At 48.4% G+C, this 17,139-nt stretch overlaps 1 protein-coding gene and 1 non-coding gene across 4 annotated transcripts in view; one reads left to right on the forward strand and one right to left on the reverse strand.

Annotated features, from left to right (window-relative positions):
* Positions 1-223: 223 nt before the first annotated feature.
* On the reverse strand, positions 224-296 carry trnar-ucg (transfer RNA arginine (anticodon UCG)). Its single transcript has one exon. It is a non-coding gene; the product is annotated as a tRNA-Arg (tRNA).
* A 2,257-nt stretch (positions 297-2,553) lies between these two features.
* The window catches only part of LOC101073622 (pleckstrin homology domain-containing family G member 1), a 26,499-nt gene continuing 11,913 nt past the window's right edge, over positions 2,554-17,139 (forward strand). The window contains exons 1-3 of one of the 3 annotated variants that reach the window (XM_011612264.2): positions 2,554-2,793; positions 13,247-13,794; positions 16,942-17,042. In XM_011612264.2, coding sequence (XP_011610566.2) covers positions 13,396-13,794; positions 16,942-17,042 — 500 coding nt within the window. In that variant the 5' untranslated portion in view covers positions 2,554-2,793; positions 13,247-13,395. Of the gene's footprint in view, positions 2,794-6,351; positions 7,127-7,154; positions 7,393-13,246; positions 13,795-16,941; positions 17,043-17,139 lie in introns of those variants that run through there. The other 2 variants (XM_011612263.2, XM_011612262.2) reach the window with 2 other exon arrangements.

The raw sequence follows: 17,139 nt of genomic DNA on the forward strand, positions 1-17,139 counted from the left end.
TGCCAACATGCACCCCTGGCTCTTTATCCCAAACAAACCCACATAAGTACTCATGCAGACACACACAGCAGAGTAAACTTGCTGTATGTGTGTGCACAGTATAACTTTCTTCCATTTCTTACTATATCCTGAAAGCTTCTTTTAAATGCACAGGCCAAGTCGTAGAGTGGGAGAGAGCATCAGTGATTCCCAGTCATTCCCTTTACACCCTAAAAGCAACACTTAACCATGAAGGGACTCGAACCCTCAATCTTCTGATCCGAAGTCAGACGCCTTATCCATTAGGCCACATGGTCATAGGATCAAGGGTTCCACAACCTCACTTCAGGTACACAACCTTCACTGTCTGTAAAGACATATACAGTCATCTCGTGAGTCATCTAAAGGGAGCAAAAGAAGTCCAAAAGATGAGGGCCCATTAGCACTTCCTGTTCCTGTGTTGACAGTTTCAGTCCATCAAGTCTGGGTGGAGGAGATTGTGATAAAATCGTAATGTTGTGTGACGTGGGGATGACGCGGTGGTCACAAGAGCGTGACTCACCTTGTTGGCGACGTCATTTCCTGCTCGATGTGGTCATTTGTCAACAAACAACGGGGGACGGGCAGGAAGCGGAAGCGCTTGGGGACAGTTGGTTTCCTGCTTTGGGTCATCGGGAGGCATCGAGATACTCAAGTCACGTTTGGACTTTTGCTCAGACTTTGGTGTTTTCCTGTTTCTGACGCTCTTTCAGCACTTTAACGATCCCCAAACTTCCTACCAGACTAGTTTGACCGTGTTGGCCAAGAAGAGGAGCCCGAGTTAACTGAGCTAATCACAGTCATCATCCAGCTTCACACAGTTTTTCTTCCAGGAGGTCCAATTTTTAAAGTAAACAACTGCATTCGATCATCAACACAGTAAAACAAGTGATTACTTTAGCTTTATAGTTGTACACACTCCACCCACCTGACCGTCACCATAGGTCGGCAGTAGGCTCTCATTTGGTCGTGCAGCCACGATGCTAATGTGACAGCTCGCCGTGTTTGAAAGTGGAAGGTGTTGCTGTTGGGTTACAAAGGTTTGGCATGGTGTTTGTGGTTATAACAGGTTAAGAGCAGCAAATCGCTGACCCACATCAGCCCTGTTTGTCACCGCAGCAATGGGTCAAGAAGCAGGGCTAAAATAGCTACGTTTCACAGGCTAACTGCTCAGGCTATTGTCAGAACATTCCAGGATTAAGTTACATGCAGCTTGCGTCAGGAGCCAGTGTTGGCGAATGTGATAGCACAGCTACACCTGTGGTTTTGTTTTCCCTCAAAAGGACCAGCGAAAATATGCGAGAAAGTGTGCGCCCCGACAGTGCCAGGAGGTCCTTTATCAATCCCAGGAAGCCTTGCTACCAGGAAGCAGTAACGGCAGCCAGCGGCTCTGCACAGAAGGGACTTTCCTCCGTCCTGCTCTGTTAGGATGCAGAACAATGACTGAATCACACACACACACACACACACAATGAGACTGTTGGCTTGGATATTTTCTGTGTGTGCTCATACAGAGCCGCTCGCAGCAGGCCGAGCCCTGTGATCTCCGCTCTTTCTCTCTCTGTTTTTGTTGTGACCCTTTTGTGTTGATAATCTGATAGCTGAGGAGCTCCGATACAGAAAATGGCACCGGGGGGGGCGGGCATTCTGGCCCACTTGTGGTTTTAGCAGTGGGACGCGGACAGCTAGTCCTTGAGCTAGTTGGATGGAAGCTAGTCCTTGAGCTGGTCTCTTTATCTTTTCCTACTCCACATCAGTGTGCTTGGTCGTTATTGGATATTATTTAAGATTATTTCAATTCTTGATTTTGTTTGTGTGTTGAGCTTTCACAACTTTTTGAAATGTATATTTCTGGGCTGGGACAACAACGAATTGCTCAATTCCCTCATTGTCTCTGCTGCACTTTCCCAGTCTGTTTAGCAGGGAGGAAGCAGGTCAAATAATATTTAATACCAAATATGAAAAAAGGAGAAGAAAGAAAGAACATGAGGAGAATAGAGGACAATGTGGAAAGATTTTAAAAGGCAGCAACCCAAAACACAATGCTAAACATGTGTCTGTACCCTGATTCCAGCTCAACTTGGGATCCGCTAAGGTGTGAGACCCTCGTTGATCTCAACAGGACTGTTGGAAGCAACGGTCCAAAGGACCGGATGGAGCAAAGGGGTTTAAAAATGGACAGGAAGTGGGTGAAACTACGGAAATGAGCGGGCGATGGGGTGTTTTCGCACACCAGATCAGTGCAGTTTCCATCACTTGTGTCCTCTGCAGTGCTGGCTGTTCTCCAGTCCCCACCGAGATCCCATATGATAGAGAGAGAGAGAGAGAGAGAGAGAGAGAGAGAGAGAGAGAGAGTGAGTGAGAGAGAGAGAGAGAGAGAGAGAGAGAGAATAACAGCCTAGCTAGAAGCAGAGAGAGAGACTAGTCTTGCAGTAATTGGTCAGGAAGTGGGCTACTTGGATGTGCAAGCTCCTCTCTTGTCTGTCCCCCCTCCCCTTCCAGTGGGCAGTCATTGCTTCCATCAGTCCCCCCCCCCCTCACCTCTCTCCCCTTTCCTCTCAGTGTCCGTCTTTATCCCAGATCTGACCTCATTGAGGGGAGGACCACAGAGAGCGGGCCGCCTCAACGTGAGCCCAGCTCTTCCCCAAGTCATTTTTCAGAGGTCTCGCTCCTGGTGAAGCTGGACATCGTTCAAAAGCGCAGACATGGATCTAACCTTCGGCAGGACACTGGAATACCAGCGGCGGAAGAAACTGTGGCAATGGTCTCACTGAGGTGAGTAACAGGTTGGCCTCCTCTGAGCTTTGACCTCACTGATGCCTGAGCAGATTTAATTTGCTGTGGAGGGTTTTGCCTCCCCAACTTGCTCAAAAGAGAGAGAAACGCCGTTGCAGCACTGGCAACTTTATAAAATCTTTCTTCAACCTCTCAGGACCCTCAATTAGAGACCGAATGAGCATTTCTTTGAAGCTTTGTGGTCGGAGATGTGCGTAGAAGTAGGAATGATTACATCTGTAGGTGTGTTTGTTATGTCTGTTTAATCCAACTTGAAGGGTCGCTGCTAACCTGGTTGCGCTTGTGTGTGTGCCCACACGGACGTGTGTTCTCCTTTGTGGTCTGTCCTCATTCTGGGGACGGTAACTGGAGCACCAGGCTTCTAAGGGACGCAGATCTGCAGATAAACTGGGATGGACCCATTTAGAGTGTGACTCCAATCGTTCAGAGTCACAAAGTTACCAGACTTGAGATGACTTCACTTTTCGAGGTGAAAAAAATGTTGTCGCTCAAGTCATTTATACGTTTCCCTAAAACGTCTCACCGTCTCAGCTCTGCGGGGTCTCCTTTCCTGGATCGGGACCCTCGTCCTGTGTTTTTAATCTCAGGCCAAACACCGTTTCCTCCATACATCCGCCACACATGTTGACATACACACGTTTCTGATACAAGTCGAAAGCTGAGACAGCTCAACTGTTATTTGCACACAGGAAACACAACCCGACTCCAGAATGCTGCACATTTTGACTAAGTCCGAACGGGGGGGAGGGGGGGGGGGAGTTTTGGTGCGTTTCAGATCCATTTTCCATCCAAGGGGCCAAGTTATTTTTGTATACAGGAAATAAAAGTTATGAATCCCAGAAACCACCTGTTTTTGTGCTCCCCCCCCCCCCCCCCCCCAGTTGTCTGTGCTAATATGAACATCAACTCCAAGTGGTTGAAATCTGACATTATCTCCCATCGTAAATACTTTTCCTGGTTTTTCCGAGCCTGCTCCGTCATTAGGAGCGTCTGCTGACCTTGTTGACACAACAGCTGCAGATTTTTCTGTGTTGCTGTTGTCTCGTCTGACTGTACTGAGAGGATATTCCCGGGTTTTCAGCCAGTTTGGGCAGGGACAAATATGAGATGAAACTTGTTCTGTAGTCAGCTGTGGTTGGGAGAACAGCGTCTGCAAAGCTCATCTGTAAATGGGGAAATCAATATAGTAAAACAGAGTTAACTGGCTTCTTTCCACTGGGATTAAATTAGTCTACGGGGATGCTGATGCCTAAGAAAGGTAACCAAACAATGTTTTTGGCATGAACTAAGGGTTAAATATATGAATAAATCATGTAATTTAGAGTATTGGACCTCAGTGATCTCCAGTCACTGATCCACAATCCAGAAATATCAGTGTGAATGCACACAGACTCCAGTATTTGGAGCATTACCTGGCTATTCAAGCTAGCCATTAGGTTTTAGAGTGGGGAATTAAGCATTTGTCATAAGATTTATATCACAATAATGCTCTTCTTGTCAGCTAGCCAGGCTTTAGCCGCTGCCCTTTACCGCTGCTGTTCATTTAATATTCTCATTTGATATTCATGACACATTCACACCAGTTTGCACTTCATAGATTACAGTTAAAATGTTCTATTCCTTTCAGATTTCAAGCATATCACAACAAATACAGAGGACACACTGTTAGACAGTGATGAATTCGTTTTCTGGACTTGAAAAGGGTAAAAAAAAAAAATGCGGCTAAACTGCTAATGAAGAGCTCAGAGGGCAAAAGCCAAAGAGCTGTGACACTGAATTAATCTGTGTGTGTGTGTGTGTGTGGTGGGGGGGTGCTTGACAGATTGAGATAGAAAGGAGTGTGTGTCTGCAGATGATCCATCTCACCAATGACCAAGACAGACTGGGTCACAGAGGGGGGGCAGAACTGTATACGAGCGACCCTCCACCCACAAACTGCTCGTTACTCACAGCAGTTCTGCAGTCTGGGGCTTAGAGAAAAGTAGAGAAATGAGGATGCTGTGACCCCCAACGCCAGCCCATGGCCTTTCTGCGTCATTCCGAGCCTTTTTCGTGTGTGTGTGTGTGTGTGTGTGTGTGTGTGTGTGTGTGTGTGTGTGTGTGTGTGTGTCTATACACTAGTAAAAGTTCAGCAGAGGGTGTATGAACTCTGTGCTCTACTTCAGTGTTTGCACTTCAGGATTGTTATGAGGAATTGAGTAGTTTATTGACTCTCTCTCTCTTTCTCTCTCTGTCTCTCACCCCCCCTCCCCATTCTGACTTCCATCACTCTGCCAAACAACCATTTTCCTAAATTAAAATAAAAGCTTGACATCGTGCTCCAAGAATGACAGTGCAGCTCTTACCTGTTGCAGGGGAGAGTTCATCATGGTTTCTAGAATGACATTATTAACATGTTAACTTGGTCACCTGACCTTGTCCTTAAATCAAGCAGCTTTGTCCATGCTGGACACACACGCCTCTCTGTGTTTCTGATAATTCAGCATTTCCAATGACTTTTACATGATTTAACGAAACTATAAACTTATCAGAACCTTTCTATACTGATCTCCAGGAAAGAAGGATGAGCTTTTTCTCTATAACTGCTGCAGTGTTCAGGCATTCAGCTGCTGCTAAAGGTTTCTATCAGTAGATCGACCTCGGCTGATCGGAGGATTTAAAGGCCGCCTCCCTGTCTGCCAGGCCAGAGGTGCTCATTATGAAGTGTGTGTGTGTGTGTGTGTGTGTGTGTGTGTGTGGCAGGGTAACAGTAGTTAGATACGGAGGTTTAAGGGCTTTGTGGTTCAATGAATCCTCAGACCATTACCAGAGAGGGGCCATGCTTCTTGGAGTCTGGACTCTACGTGTGTGTGTGTGTGTGTGTGTGTGTGTGTGTGTGTGCGTGCGTGCGTGTGTGTGTGTGTAGTCCAGGGGGTCTCTATTATTGTATTGGTAAGAAGGGGGTGGTGTGAGCAGGACCCCATGCTGCTGGGACCAGTCCTTGTCTGTGGAGAGGGGTGACTAATGGTCGGTGCATTGAGCCTTAGTGCATGACTGAGGTTCTTTTGTCCCACGTGTGTCTCCTTTTGGGAAACATGGTCTGACCTGAACTTCAAGTGTTTTCTGATATGGTCGTGGCACCCACCACACGAATCTGGCGCTCTGTCCAATGTCGTCTTCCCAATCTGGAGCTCGCGAAGCAGATGCCTCTAATTCATTCAACTGGCAGCAGTGACACCGTAGGTAGACGTTTCCTTTTCACATCAGTTTTGATTAATGATGGAAACATGTTGGATCAAGGGGGGGGGCTGTTTTGAACCACTTTTGAACCGCTCTCACCATCATCAGCATTAGGGGCTGCATGCTTCCTCTTCGTTTGTCAGGAGTGTTAAAGGTTATTAATCCTTCATTCAATTGAAAGTTGCCAACTCACCTGTGCCCCAAAAGCACGTCTTTGGATTGTGGGAGGAGTCAAGACCCCCCGCCCACCACGGTGGACGGACAGAGAACATGCACAAAGGGACGCACCAATGAAGAGTCCGTGCACGTCACGTGCGTTGCTCTGATCTGGGAAGCAATGAGCGGATGAGGTGCTATTTTTCGTGAGCAGGCTCCCGCCCTACTCATCAGCCCTAACCCTCTCCCCTGTTCCTCCTAAACCGCGCGAGCGTGCGTGTGATCTCTGGGGCTGTGCGCCAAAAGCACACAGCGGTGCTGGTGCAGCGGAACGCGATGGAGCTCCAAAGTTCGACTTTGGCTAAAAGGGGCGCGGTGGCAGGAACGAAGGAGAGGACGGGAAGATAAAGGCAGAGGGACGAGCAGAGGCGGCTCTTTGCGTGGAACTCCCAACCCGTACTTGTAATTTGCTGTGGGGCAGAGAGGAGGAGTCAGGAGGAGGGGAATACCCAGCTGGGAGGGAGCAGTGGAGAGCAGAGGCCATTCACTCCAGCACACACATGCAAACACACACCAGCACTTTTGTAGATGCACACATGAAGGCAGCGGATGTGTTGCAAAGGAGGCAGAGAAACATCTAACCAGCAGCAGCAGAGAGAGGCTGCAGGATTCTGTTGAGTGCCCCCTCATGTCCCTGCTGGAGGATTCGGACTTGATGTTTGGCCCCCGGCTGAAAGGATCCACAATGACTGGGAGACTTTGGGACGTCTGAAGGAATTTTGGTTTTTTTGGTTCCAGATTGGTGGGAATACTCCGGATATGTGGCACGCCCGGGAAAATCCTGCTTACCTGTAACCCTGCAGCAAACATTTTTGCATTAGACAACTGCATTTAGGCTAATTTCTGTTGGAGAGGAGCCAAGGCACAATGCCTACTGGTGAGAAGACGCTTTTTCCTCCTTAACAGAGTGTGTTTTCTTTCTTTATGCTCCAATTTAACAAATCCATTCGGAGCCGTTCACATGCAAATTTGTCAGAACTGCAACAAGAAACGAATCCCAATGTGGCCGGAGCCCTGTGTTGTGAGGAGGAGAAAGCTGTGGAAAAGTGTCCCGAAAGTGTCACGTGTGCCACCCCAAAAGCCAGAGAGGAGAAGAGAAGAGGTCGACGGTGCGGCTGTTTGTCTCGATGGCTCTTTTGACTGGTGTGTGTGATAGTTTGTCTTTCGCTGACACACTGTGTGAAGCGTCTCCAGAGCACCCTTCTCCCAACAGTACAGCTGTGTGAACAGTGTCCCCTGCTTGTTTTATCACCCCTGCCGTTGAATGTGAGTGTTTGCTTTCTCGCATCACAAGTTAAATCCCTGAGCAAACTCGGATCGTGGCGTCTGCAGCGTTTGGAGATTCTTTTGCTGATGTGACGGTTTATATGATTGCAGAAGTTGTTATTTCTGAATGTGCGCTAGTGAATCCTGATCTGTAGAATCTCTGGACACATATACCTATGTCCTCTTGTGCGGAGGTGCTTTTCTGCAGTTTGTGCCCCAAATTAGAGGCTTGAGGGCAGGGGTGGTGGGGGGTAGCTTCAAAACGAGATCGACAGCAGAGCGTAGAAGAGTTGGGGGGAGGGAGGAGGGGGGGGCGGAATAATTACTGTTAAGAACAAATTCTTTGGTTTAGAGGTGCTGGAGACAATGGACCCCTCGGTCTTCCTCCTCCCACTCCACTTGCTTGGCTGTGCAGGGAGGTAGAGGACATCTGCCCCCCATACCGTGGACTCACGTGCAAGGAATGGGGGGCATGGGGATTGTAAAGTGGGGTGCAGGCTCATTCGAATAACATGTCTAGTATAGGAAATAAGTCAATAGCCGTCCAGTCCTCGGGAGAGCCGCGGGACGAGTGTTTTCCCAAACATCCGGAGAATGAGACTAGTATGTCACACTCGACGGGGGGGCAAGGGTGTGAGCAGGAAGGGTTGCACGGGTGTCCCGAAAGTGGGTGTGTGTTTCTGAAAATAGGGAGGTGTAAGTTTGCAGACGGACATTTTTTTCCCACAGAGGCTAAACATCAATGCTGTCCACTAAAACTATGCTGCGCATTCCCACTCGACCCGGGTGCCGATCTGTGTGTAGAAAACCCATAAATGCGCTTTTGAAATGTTGTCGTTTGATCACTGGAAAGGTTTCTGTTTGATGACAGAGGAGGGGGGCGGGCATTTCCTGTTAATTAGCCTCCCAGCTGTGTCCGTGTTTATTTTAACAGTGTTTTGTGGGTCAGCGAAGGCCATAAGAGTCTATTAAATCACAGATCAGGTTTATGTTTCCTGGGTTTGTTCAGTATGAAGAGGGAAGGCTTGTTTTCCTTTACACATGGCTGCTGAAACATCTGTATTGTAATTGATGCATATGTCCTGGCCTTAGGAGCTCTTTGTTTGTCCCGAGGAAACAGGCCATCCTGTCTTAAATCCCGTCCTTGGACCCTGCCTCTCCCACCTCTACCCTCGCTCCACTCCATCTCCTCTCCCAGCCCCTCCGTGACCGCTCGGCTCAGCCGTGGTGTGAAATGCCGAATGACACTTTAAGGTCTTTAGCGTCAGTTGAAATCAGGGCTGCGTCTCTATCAAGGGGACGGAAATCGAGCCGGGCGACGAGGAGCAAAACCAGCACGGCGGGACTCAAACATCTCATTTTGCTTTTGCCTTTGATAGAGTGGCGCTTTGATGATTCGGGCAGTTTGCTTGGGGTGGGGAACTTCGATCCGCACTGGTCTGGAGACAGAAAAGAGAAAAAGCGAGGAGGGTGGGAGGCGTCTGACCTTTTGGCGTCTCTTCTCATCTCTTCCTACTTTCATTCCTCTCCTCTTCCCTCACACATGTCCAGCTCATGCGACACCGCCCCAACATTCTGTGGCTTGTCTCCTTAAAAACACCGCAAACTGGCACATTTTCACCCCCCCCCCCCCCCCCCCCCAACTTTGTGCACCAGTCATTTGTAATGTTTTTAAAACCACCTCTGCACGGTGTTGAACCTAAATGCCATCTGGCCCTTTGCCGCATAAACAAGCACCCACGCGGACAAACAGCGTTGATTAAAGGACCTGTGAGGTGTGTGAATTGTGTGGTCCAGTTTCTGCAGCTAACACATCAGAATCTGGTTTTAATGGTGTTTTTTGTTTTTTTAAATTAAAGATTTGGGGAGTTTGTGTCCTTAGAATTCTTCGCTTGGACACACAAGGTCTCGTCCTCATAGATGAGTCCCTTAAACGTGACTTGGTAACATGAGTATGAATAGGGAGTGCTATGGAACACATGTGCTCCAAATGCTAATATGAGCACTGGTGGTCTGAAGCCGTGCACGGGTCCCTCAATGTGTATTTTTACATGGTTAAGTATGCTTGTAGAGGGATGGTCTGAGCTCGCAGGAATGTCCTGCAGAGCTCACAAAGCGAACAGGAGCCGGCGTTACGGCCCGACAAACACGGGGTTTAAACCCATAATGACACGAAAGTAGGAAGTATTGGACAGAGTGGCATCGATCTAGAAATGACGGGAAATACAGACGAAGGAATGGGGTCATGTGTGAGGCTGGCTCATGTCCGCCGACGTCATGTTTCACCCGATGATGTTGACAAGAATTTCACTGGCACATCCTCGGAAAATAAGCGGTCTGCATGTCTGACGACATAATGAGTGTTTGTGGACTGTGCACCGGCCGCACCGAGAGCGCGTTGTTTACTTCACAGACATGAAGAGCCACACTCAGCTTTCCAGAACCAGACAAATGGATGTCTCCAGTTTGGACCTCCTGGCTCTTTATTTCATCGATGTCAGCAGTGTCAAGACCAATATGCCCCTCAGACCGAATGCACCTTCACAAAGCCTGCAGTCTTTGTGGACAATGTGCCTTCATCCATAACATATCTGCCCCTTTGTTGGTCACTGTATTCACTCACGCTCTCCAACCAGACCAGAGACATGTGAAGTTCACTTGCTCATTACTAAAGGCTGCTTTCTGCTGTTTGGGAGACTCGTGATGATCATCGGGGCCTGTAAAGAGATGAAGGAGCCCACAGCTGTTTGCTGACCACTCTGGTGTCGAGAGCAATTCAGGGGGACATAAAGTGAGAAGTGGGCGGGTTAAGTGCGGCATCAGTCATTAAACTTGGCTGGACAGGTAGAGAAGCACCAGGGTGAAGATAATGATCTGGAGTTTGGATTTAAGGTCAAACTCCTGTGTATGGATAACTGACTATTCTTGGGTTATTTATACATGGAAAATGGTCACAAGTGGTTAAAATTAGAACAGTAATAATCCAGTCATATCCAGGCAACACTTGTTTAAAAAGTCCAAAAACGGCTTACAAAACTTTTTTCTGATGACAAGTCCTCAAGGTATTGTTGGTGTTTTTGGCATTGTCCTGCCTGTTTGGTTTCCAGACGTGTCTGATGTTTTAACATATCAAACTGGGCTGAACGCTTAATAATCCTGCCTCAGGGTGTTGAAGAAAACGCAGACAGTGAAAGGTTGTAATGGCCTTTCTCATACACTCACTCTGGCAGGAAACACGGCCCTCATTTACCATCCTAATCCTTGCGCGTGCACGCACACACACACACACACACACAGAAGATGTCCGAGCTTCAGTTACCTCCCATCCAGATTATGCTGAAATGGATCTGTGTAAATGATCCCTAAATATGGCTGCAACTCTGTGTGTGTGTGTGTGTGTGTGTGTGTGTGTGTGTGTGTGTGTGTGTGTGTGAGTGTGTATGTATGTGTGTGTGAGTGTATGTATGTATGTACAAAAGTCAGACCAGTTCACCCAGGAAACAGCCAGGGTGTGCCCCAAACATGAAGCTAGAAGGTGGGAAGGAGGGGCTGGGCAAACAAGATGGAGCAATCTCTCTCTAAAGATGTTTGGGTTTCACTGCAGATGTACTCTGTATTTGCCTGTGTGTGTGTGTGTGTGTGCGTGTGTGTGTGTGTGTGTGTGTGTGTGTGTGTGTGTGTGTGTGTGTGCGTGCGTGCTGGTATCTATATCATTAAGTGCCTATATCAGATTGTGTTATAAATTAAAGACTCACATATGTTAAACACACACATTTACCTACCATGATAATGAGGTAGATATGTCATGCGTCTGTCATTCAGCTCAGTTATCTGCTAATGGCAGGATGTGTAATATAATATAAACCAGGTCCCTTGGAAGGTGTGTGTTAGCGAACCGCTGCTCTTTTATCTTATTTCCCCATTAACACTTGTCGCTCATCTTTGTTCGTCAAAAAGTGGGTCGTGGCTTGAGAGGGCAGATTAAGAATGCTAATAAATAAGATTAGCAAATAAGAATAAAATAAGTTTCTCTTAAGTTTTGCAGGCTGAAATTCCTGCCTGTGTCTCTTGGCATTAAAGTGGAGCCAAATTAAAAGTGGAAGGGTTGTGATTCAACACTCCTACACAAGAGCCTGCTTCAGTGAAGCAGAAACAATCAGCATAAGACGCTTGACTCAATATTTGTGCTATATTAAAAATACATGACTGTAGTTGTACAGACAAAATCTTTTGGATTTTCTTCATTACTTGCTTGTTTTAGTACACCTTTACTCCCTCAGTAAACAGTCTAGTTTCTCATGTGTCAAATGTCAAAATGGAAAAAACAAATCTACGTGTGTTATCTGCACTACCCAGGAACAACAGGCTGGGTGAGTCTCCAGGGACAAATTGCATAATATCGTAACTACCGCATCTACGGTAGTAACAAGACTGTGGTTTAGAACATATAAGGTGCTGTCTCTTCTCCTTTTGATTCATGGACCAGCCGTCTTAAAATGCAGCTAAACCCAGATCTATAGAGTGTAATTTGTACTTCTCATACACTCTTGGTCCCTGGACAGTAGGGACAGAATCCGACCTGTGTCCAGTTTAACCAGCGTGCCTGCTGCTCACCAAAGAGGTGTGTGCAGACCTCCAGGGTTGGAAAGATGAGAGCGAATGTACCGGGAGTCTTTGCGCCTGTTCCCCGCTTCACATTACATGTGTCTGAATGCGACTCTGTGATCAGGGATGCTTTGAAGTGAGGCCGGTTTAGGCTGAACCGGTGCTGCTGGAAAAGAGAGAGACGGAGAGACTCCATCCCATACAGCACCAGAGCTGCTGGGTGAATCCAGCTTTGTAGATAAAAATCAGCATCAAACCTGATCTGAGCTGGCAAGAGGCTCTGTTGTCCTTGTTTATCTACTTCCTGGTTTGGGGCTTTGGGAGAGTCTGGAAGAGGTTGAGGGGAGAAGGTTTGAGCTTGTGCTTAAGCTTCTTTTTGCCAGAGTGCGGCTTTGGGGATGGTAATCGAATCTTAACGGCTCTGTCCACAGACATGAGGTTGGGTGCCAGATTGGCACCGTCTGAGAGCCAAATAAACACACAAGGAGCTGCACACACAAACATAAGGCCTCCATTCACCGCCTCCGTCTCCTCCTCTATTAATCTGCTCATTAAACTTAAATCCCTGCTCCGCTCTTGCTCAGACACCCAAAACGCTCAGCCTCTCATCTCCGGCTGTTTTGTGGCCATCAGGCTCTTCTGTGGATGGATGGAACCGAAGATCTGTGAGGGTTAGTGATCTCGACTGGCGGGTGGTCACCCGGACTGCGGTCAGCAGGAATGTCAGGAATTGGGATGTGAAACAGATAGAGACTGTGAGGCTGGAATGAACGCCGCATTGTGAGAGCGTCGCAAGTCGCACACAGCGCGCTTAGTTTGAGGGGGGGGGGGAAACGTGTCAAACGTGCGCAACAGCCTCAACGGCCGTCAGGCGGCTGCAGGGACGGCGATTGCGAAAAGGCGGGAAACATTATGCGTGATGGCGATGAACTCATCTCACTAACGCAATTCACGGGTGACACGTTTCAGATCAGCTGTCTAGACGGGGGTCGGGGATTACCCCCGTGATGACCGCCGTCCTGCAACAACCATAGTGGAACCAATGCTTCGGTGGCGCCCAGGTGCCTATCGCACGTTATGTGAAAGTGTGTGACAGTGTTTTCTTTTTCTTGTTGTTTCCCCTTAGACGATTACAACTACCTGCCCGATGTTTTGCCCCCTCTTCCTGAGGTTCCGGACTCTGGCTCAGCCCTGAGCTCCGTCGACATACCACCCCGGTGGCTCCGCAACCCGTCCTTCCACCACGCCTCCTTGCGCTACCGCTCTGCCCTCAGCATGGACTCGTCCCTCGACAGGCCGATTAGCTACAGCTCTACCTCCTCTTCTGCCTCCTCCCGCGACAGCCATTGCTCGCTGGGAAGCCGCTCCACGCTCGTTGCCGCCCCGCACTGTAACCTCGGGACCCCGGATCAGGACTCTGGGGCGATCCGGCTGGAGCTGGTGCCGGCCCGGCAGCTGGGGTGCCAGGATGAAGATGGCGGGAATGATGGAGGGAGGGGACAGGGGAGGCATGACAGTGAACAGACTGTGGCAGAACATTCAGAGCCTGGGGTGGGCCCAGATGCAGACCAGACGAGACAGGGTCAAGGACCCAAAACCTATGTTGACCGGGTGGTGCAGGAGATCCTGGACACAGAGAGAACCTACGTGCAGGACCTGAGGAGCATCGTCGAGGTACGGAGCACTCAGCCGTGATGAGACATCTCTGAAAGGATATTAATGTAATCTGATTTATTACCAGTTGCTGTCAGCTAATGTTATAGATAAGAATGCTTTTTTACGTGAAATCACAGATTAAATTCCTGCCAGGAAATGTGTCACAACCTGCGCCTCCCAGATCTGGTTTTCCTGAGACACGCTGGGCTTTAAATCACCAGATAAGAAACTTCCCCCAGGCCTTTGTGCTTCTCCTACCACACGTGACACTCGAAACCTCCGATACAATAAGGTCACCTGCGTGTGCGGTTGCGGTCTGGATGTTGTCATTTCCTCTGAAAGACTTGGAAAATTCAATGTAACGAAGGACACGAATGGAAAAATAGACTTTTGTTGTGGTTCGCTTTGGGGAACAAACACGCTTCCCCCTCTCGCCGGTGTTTTAGTGGCACTGCTGAGCAGCGGTGCATTAAAGGTCCTTCCTCTTTATTTCTTTGTCCAACCAACAAACCTTTGGACAACAAACATCATATGGTGTGCGAGATGCTAAACTACGGTAAATTTGCATATTGAAATGCTTTATTTTGCATGTGCTGGAACCTGATTTGACAGAGCTCCCTCCCCCACTCCTGGCCGTAGTGTCATGATACGTGTCTGTGATATTTGGGGTTAAAAAGTTCATTCCAGAATCGCAAAGCAGTGCAGGAAACTCACATTTCGAACACAAAGTGAAGCAACAGTGAGTTTTCCCATTTGTAGGTTCGGGCTGTCACCGATAATCAACGTTCCCCCTCTTTCTCCCCCTCAGCTCCTTAGAGGTGGGGGGGGGGGGGGGAGAGATAGGAAAAAAGGTGGAAGATAACAATGCCTAAAGTGGGTTAGAAAAACACTGAGCAGAGCTGAGGAGCTGTTCCAGTAATCCCAGCTTCCATTAACACCACAGACCACCTTTCATCGTGGGACCACCAGACCACCCAGCCCTGGACGGCCACGTTAACATGGACAGGACAGCTAATTATTCATCAGGGAAAAGTTGCATGTACCGAGCGTTCCCTGGCCCCCCTCCATGGCTGCGCTGTGTGGACACAGAGCCCTGATTGTGTTTGCCATTGCAGAGCTTTTAAAGGGATGGTTTACCTTTACGCACGCCACCGTCGCATCTATTACCAGCTGGTTCTGCAGCCGCTAATTCACTAATCTCTTTTCCCATACTGCTTCCTGCAGCGGCGCAGGGTGCGATGGCCTCAGAGTAAATATTTAGCCAGACTCCCCTGGGCTCACCTGTGTTTCATCTGTCAGCAGCAGAGATGCGCTCAGTGCACGTGCTCAATGAATCTGGGTTACTTGAACTGTATATAAGGGAACAAACAACCGTAGACGGACTCTCAAGCTGATAGAAATGGGAATATACACCAGTCTATACAGGCACCTGGCAATTATAGAAGCCATCTAACCAAGGATGGAGAATGTAAACAAATCTAAATCTGATGCCACAATGGAGGGCTGAAGTTTTGAAAGGCACCTTCCATATTTAGTGTCCTTGGAAACGTCTCAAACTAGACTCGCAGCATACGACTGGAGATTTGTCCCATTTGTCTCCACTTGCTGTGTTGTTGTTTTCCTGGTGTGTTTAAGATCTCCTCTGATGTTTTTTAGTTCTGTGGGATCACCACCCCCCCCCCCACACACACACACACACACTTCCTCGACCATCTCGCCATCCTCTGCATCTTTCTCGCCTTCCTTTGTTTTTATTCTCGTGTTTTTGAGGTCTGACAGGCATCGTGGCGGCCATTAGACTAGGATTAACCTGGAAACAGCGCTCTGCCTGTGGAAACATTCCGAGTAATGAGATTTCAGTGTTTGCACTCAGCATTGTCTGGATTGTGTGGACTTCCTACAGCGCCGCAGAGTGAAGGATGTGTTTGATTCTTTTTTTTTTTCTTCAGGAAGAGCGTGCGTGCTGGAGGAGGTTAATGGTTAACGCCAGAAACTATCGGGTTTGTTTTCGTGTTGCGTCTTGTGCTTCACGGGGAGTGTAGCTGTGTTTTTGTGTGCCCATTGTCCAGCTTAGTCAAGCTTTGGCTTAGTGCGATGACGGAGCGGGTCAGGCTGGCTCAGACCCGCGGCCCCGTGGCCAATGCAGCATCGCGTTACGCAGAAAGTGGTTCCTACTGAGATACATAACCAAAAATTAAATCAACGCACGGAACAGCTTCTCTAATGATTTACCCAAAGTATGTTTGGAGTGGTTGCCATGCAGGAACTAGGAAGGTTTTTACTCATAAAAACATTTCAGGAACCAGTTTAGCTACTTCAGGACAGGGGCCAACCTGCTCCACCACTGCTCGGCAGGATGACATAAACTCCTTTTAAATTTGAAAGGATCCAAAATATCAGTTAATCCTGGAAACAATCAACCCGTCTGCAGACTGATGGGACTGATATGATTTCATGTGTAGTTTCTACACACTCAAACGTGAGTTCGTGTTTGTTGAGGCGTTGGCGCCCGTTCAGCGTGATCCGGTGATTTCAGAGGGCTTGAAACATCCATCCTGCCCTGTTGCAGGTCTAATCACGGTTGGACCCCAGCCACCAGGAGGCCTCCAGCCCCCTGAACCCATTTGCCTACCTGCTCCCGAGTACGACTGGGTTGATGTTTGAGTTGGAACGAGTCTTATTCCTGTGTAGCTGTGGGAGTCAGGCTGGTCAGTGGAGTGTATTCAAGCTTCCAGACGGTTCCATGCAGACCAGTGCCCTGACAGTTCCTCGCTCTGTCTCTCCCGTCTCCTACTTTTCCTGGCAGACTCGTTTATCATCTCCTCAGGTGAAATGCTGAAGGAGTGATAAATGTCGAGAAAAGGAAATCCTCCAGATTTATGCCTGTTTGCCTCCCAGCATTTTCCTCACTCGGGACTTACAGGGACGACCTTAAAGTTGACTAATGTCACGCTCGGGCAGTTGTGACGCAGAGCTCTAATAACTGCCACTAGTGGATTACCTGATCATTCTGTGTGGGTGGGGTTGGAACAGACTCTGCTTTGGATCTTGAAACAAAATGGCCGTCCTGTGGTCAAGAGCGGTCTGCATGCGTCCCCGTCTGAGCTCTAAAATTCTGGCTCCTTCATAACTTTAATGTGAACAAACTGACTTCTCTTTCGGCAGGACTACCTGGAGAGCATCTCCAACCAGTCCCGTCTGGCTTTGAGCTCTGAGGATAAAGAAGCTCTGTTCGGCAACATCCAGGATATCTACCACTTTAACAGGTACGGCTCACACAAGCACACAAACGCACGTACCGGATGTGCAAAACTACATTAAAAACACTCTCAGGCTCATTGGGCTCATTTCTGTTTAGGGTGT

Source organism: Takifugu rubripes, chromosome 16 (genome assembly GCF_901000725.2).
Source record: "Takifugu rubripes chromosome 16, fTakRub1.2, whole genome shotgun sequence".
Taxonomy (NCBI): domain Eukaryota; kingdom Metazoa; phylum Chordata; class Actinopteri; order Tetraodontiformes; family Tetraodontidae; genus Takifugu; species Takifugu rubripes.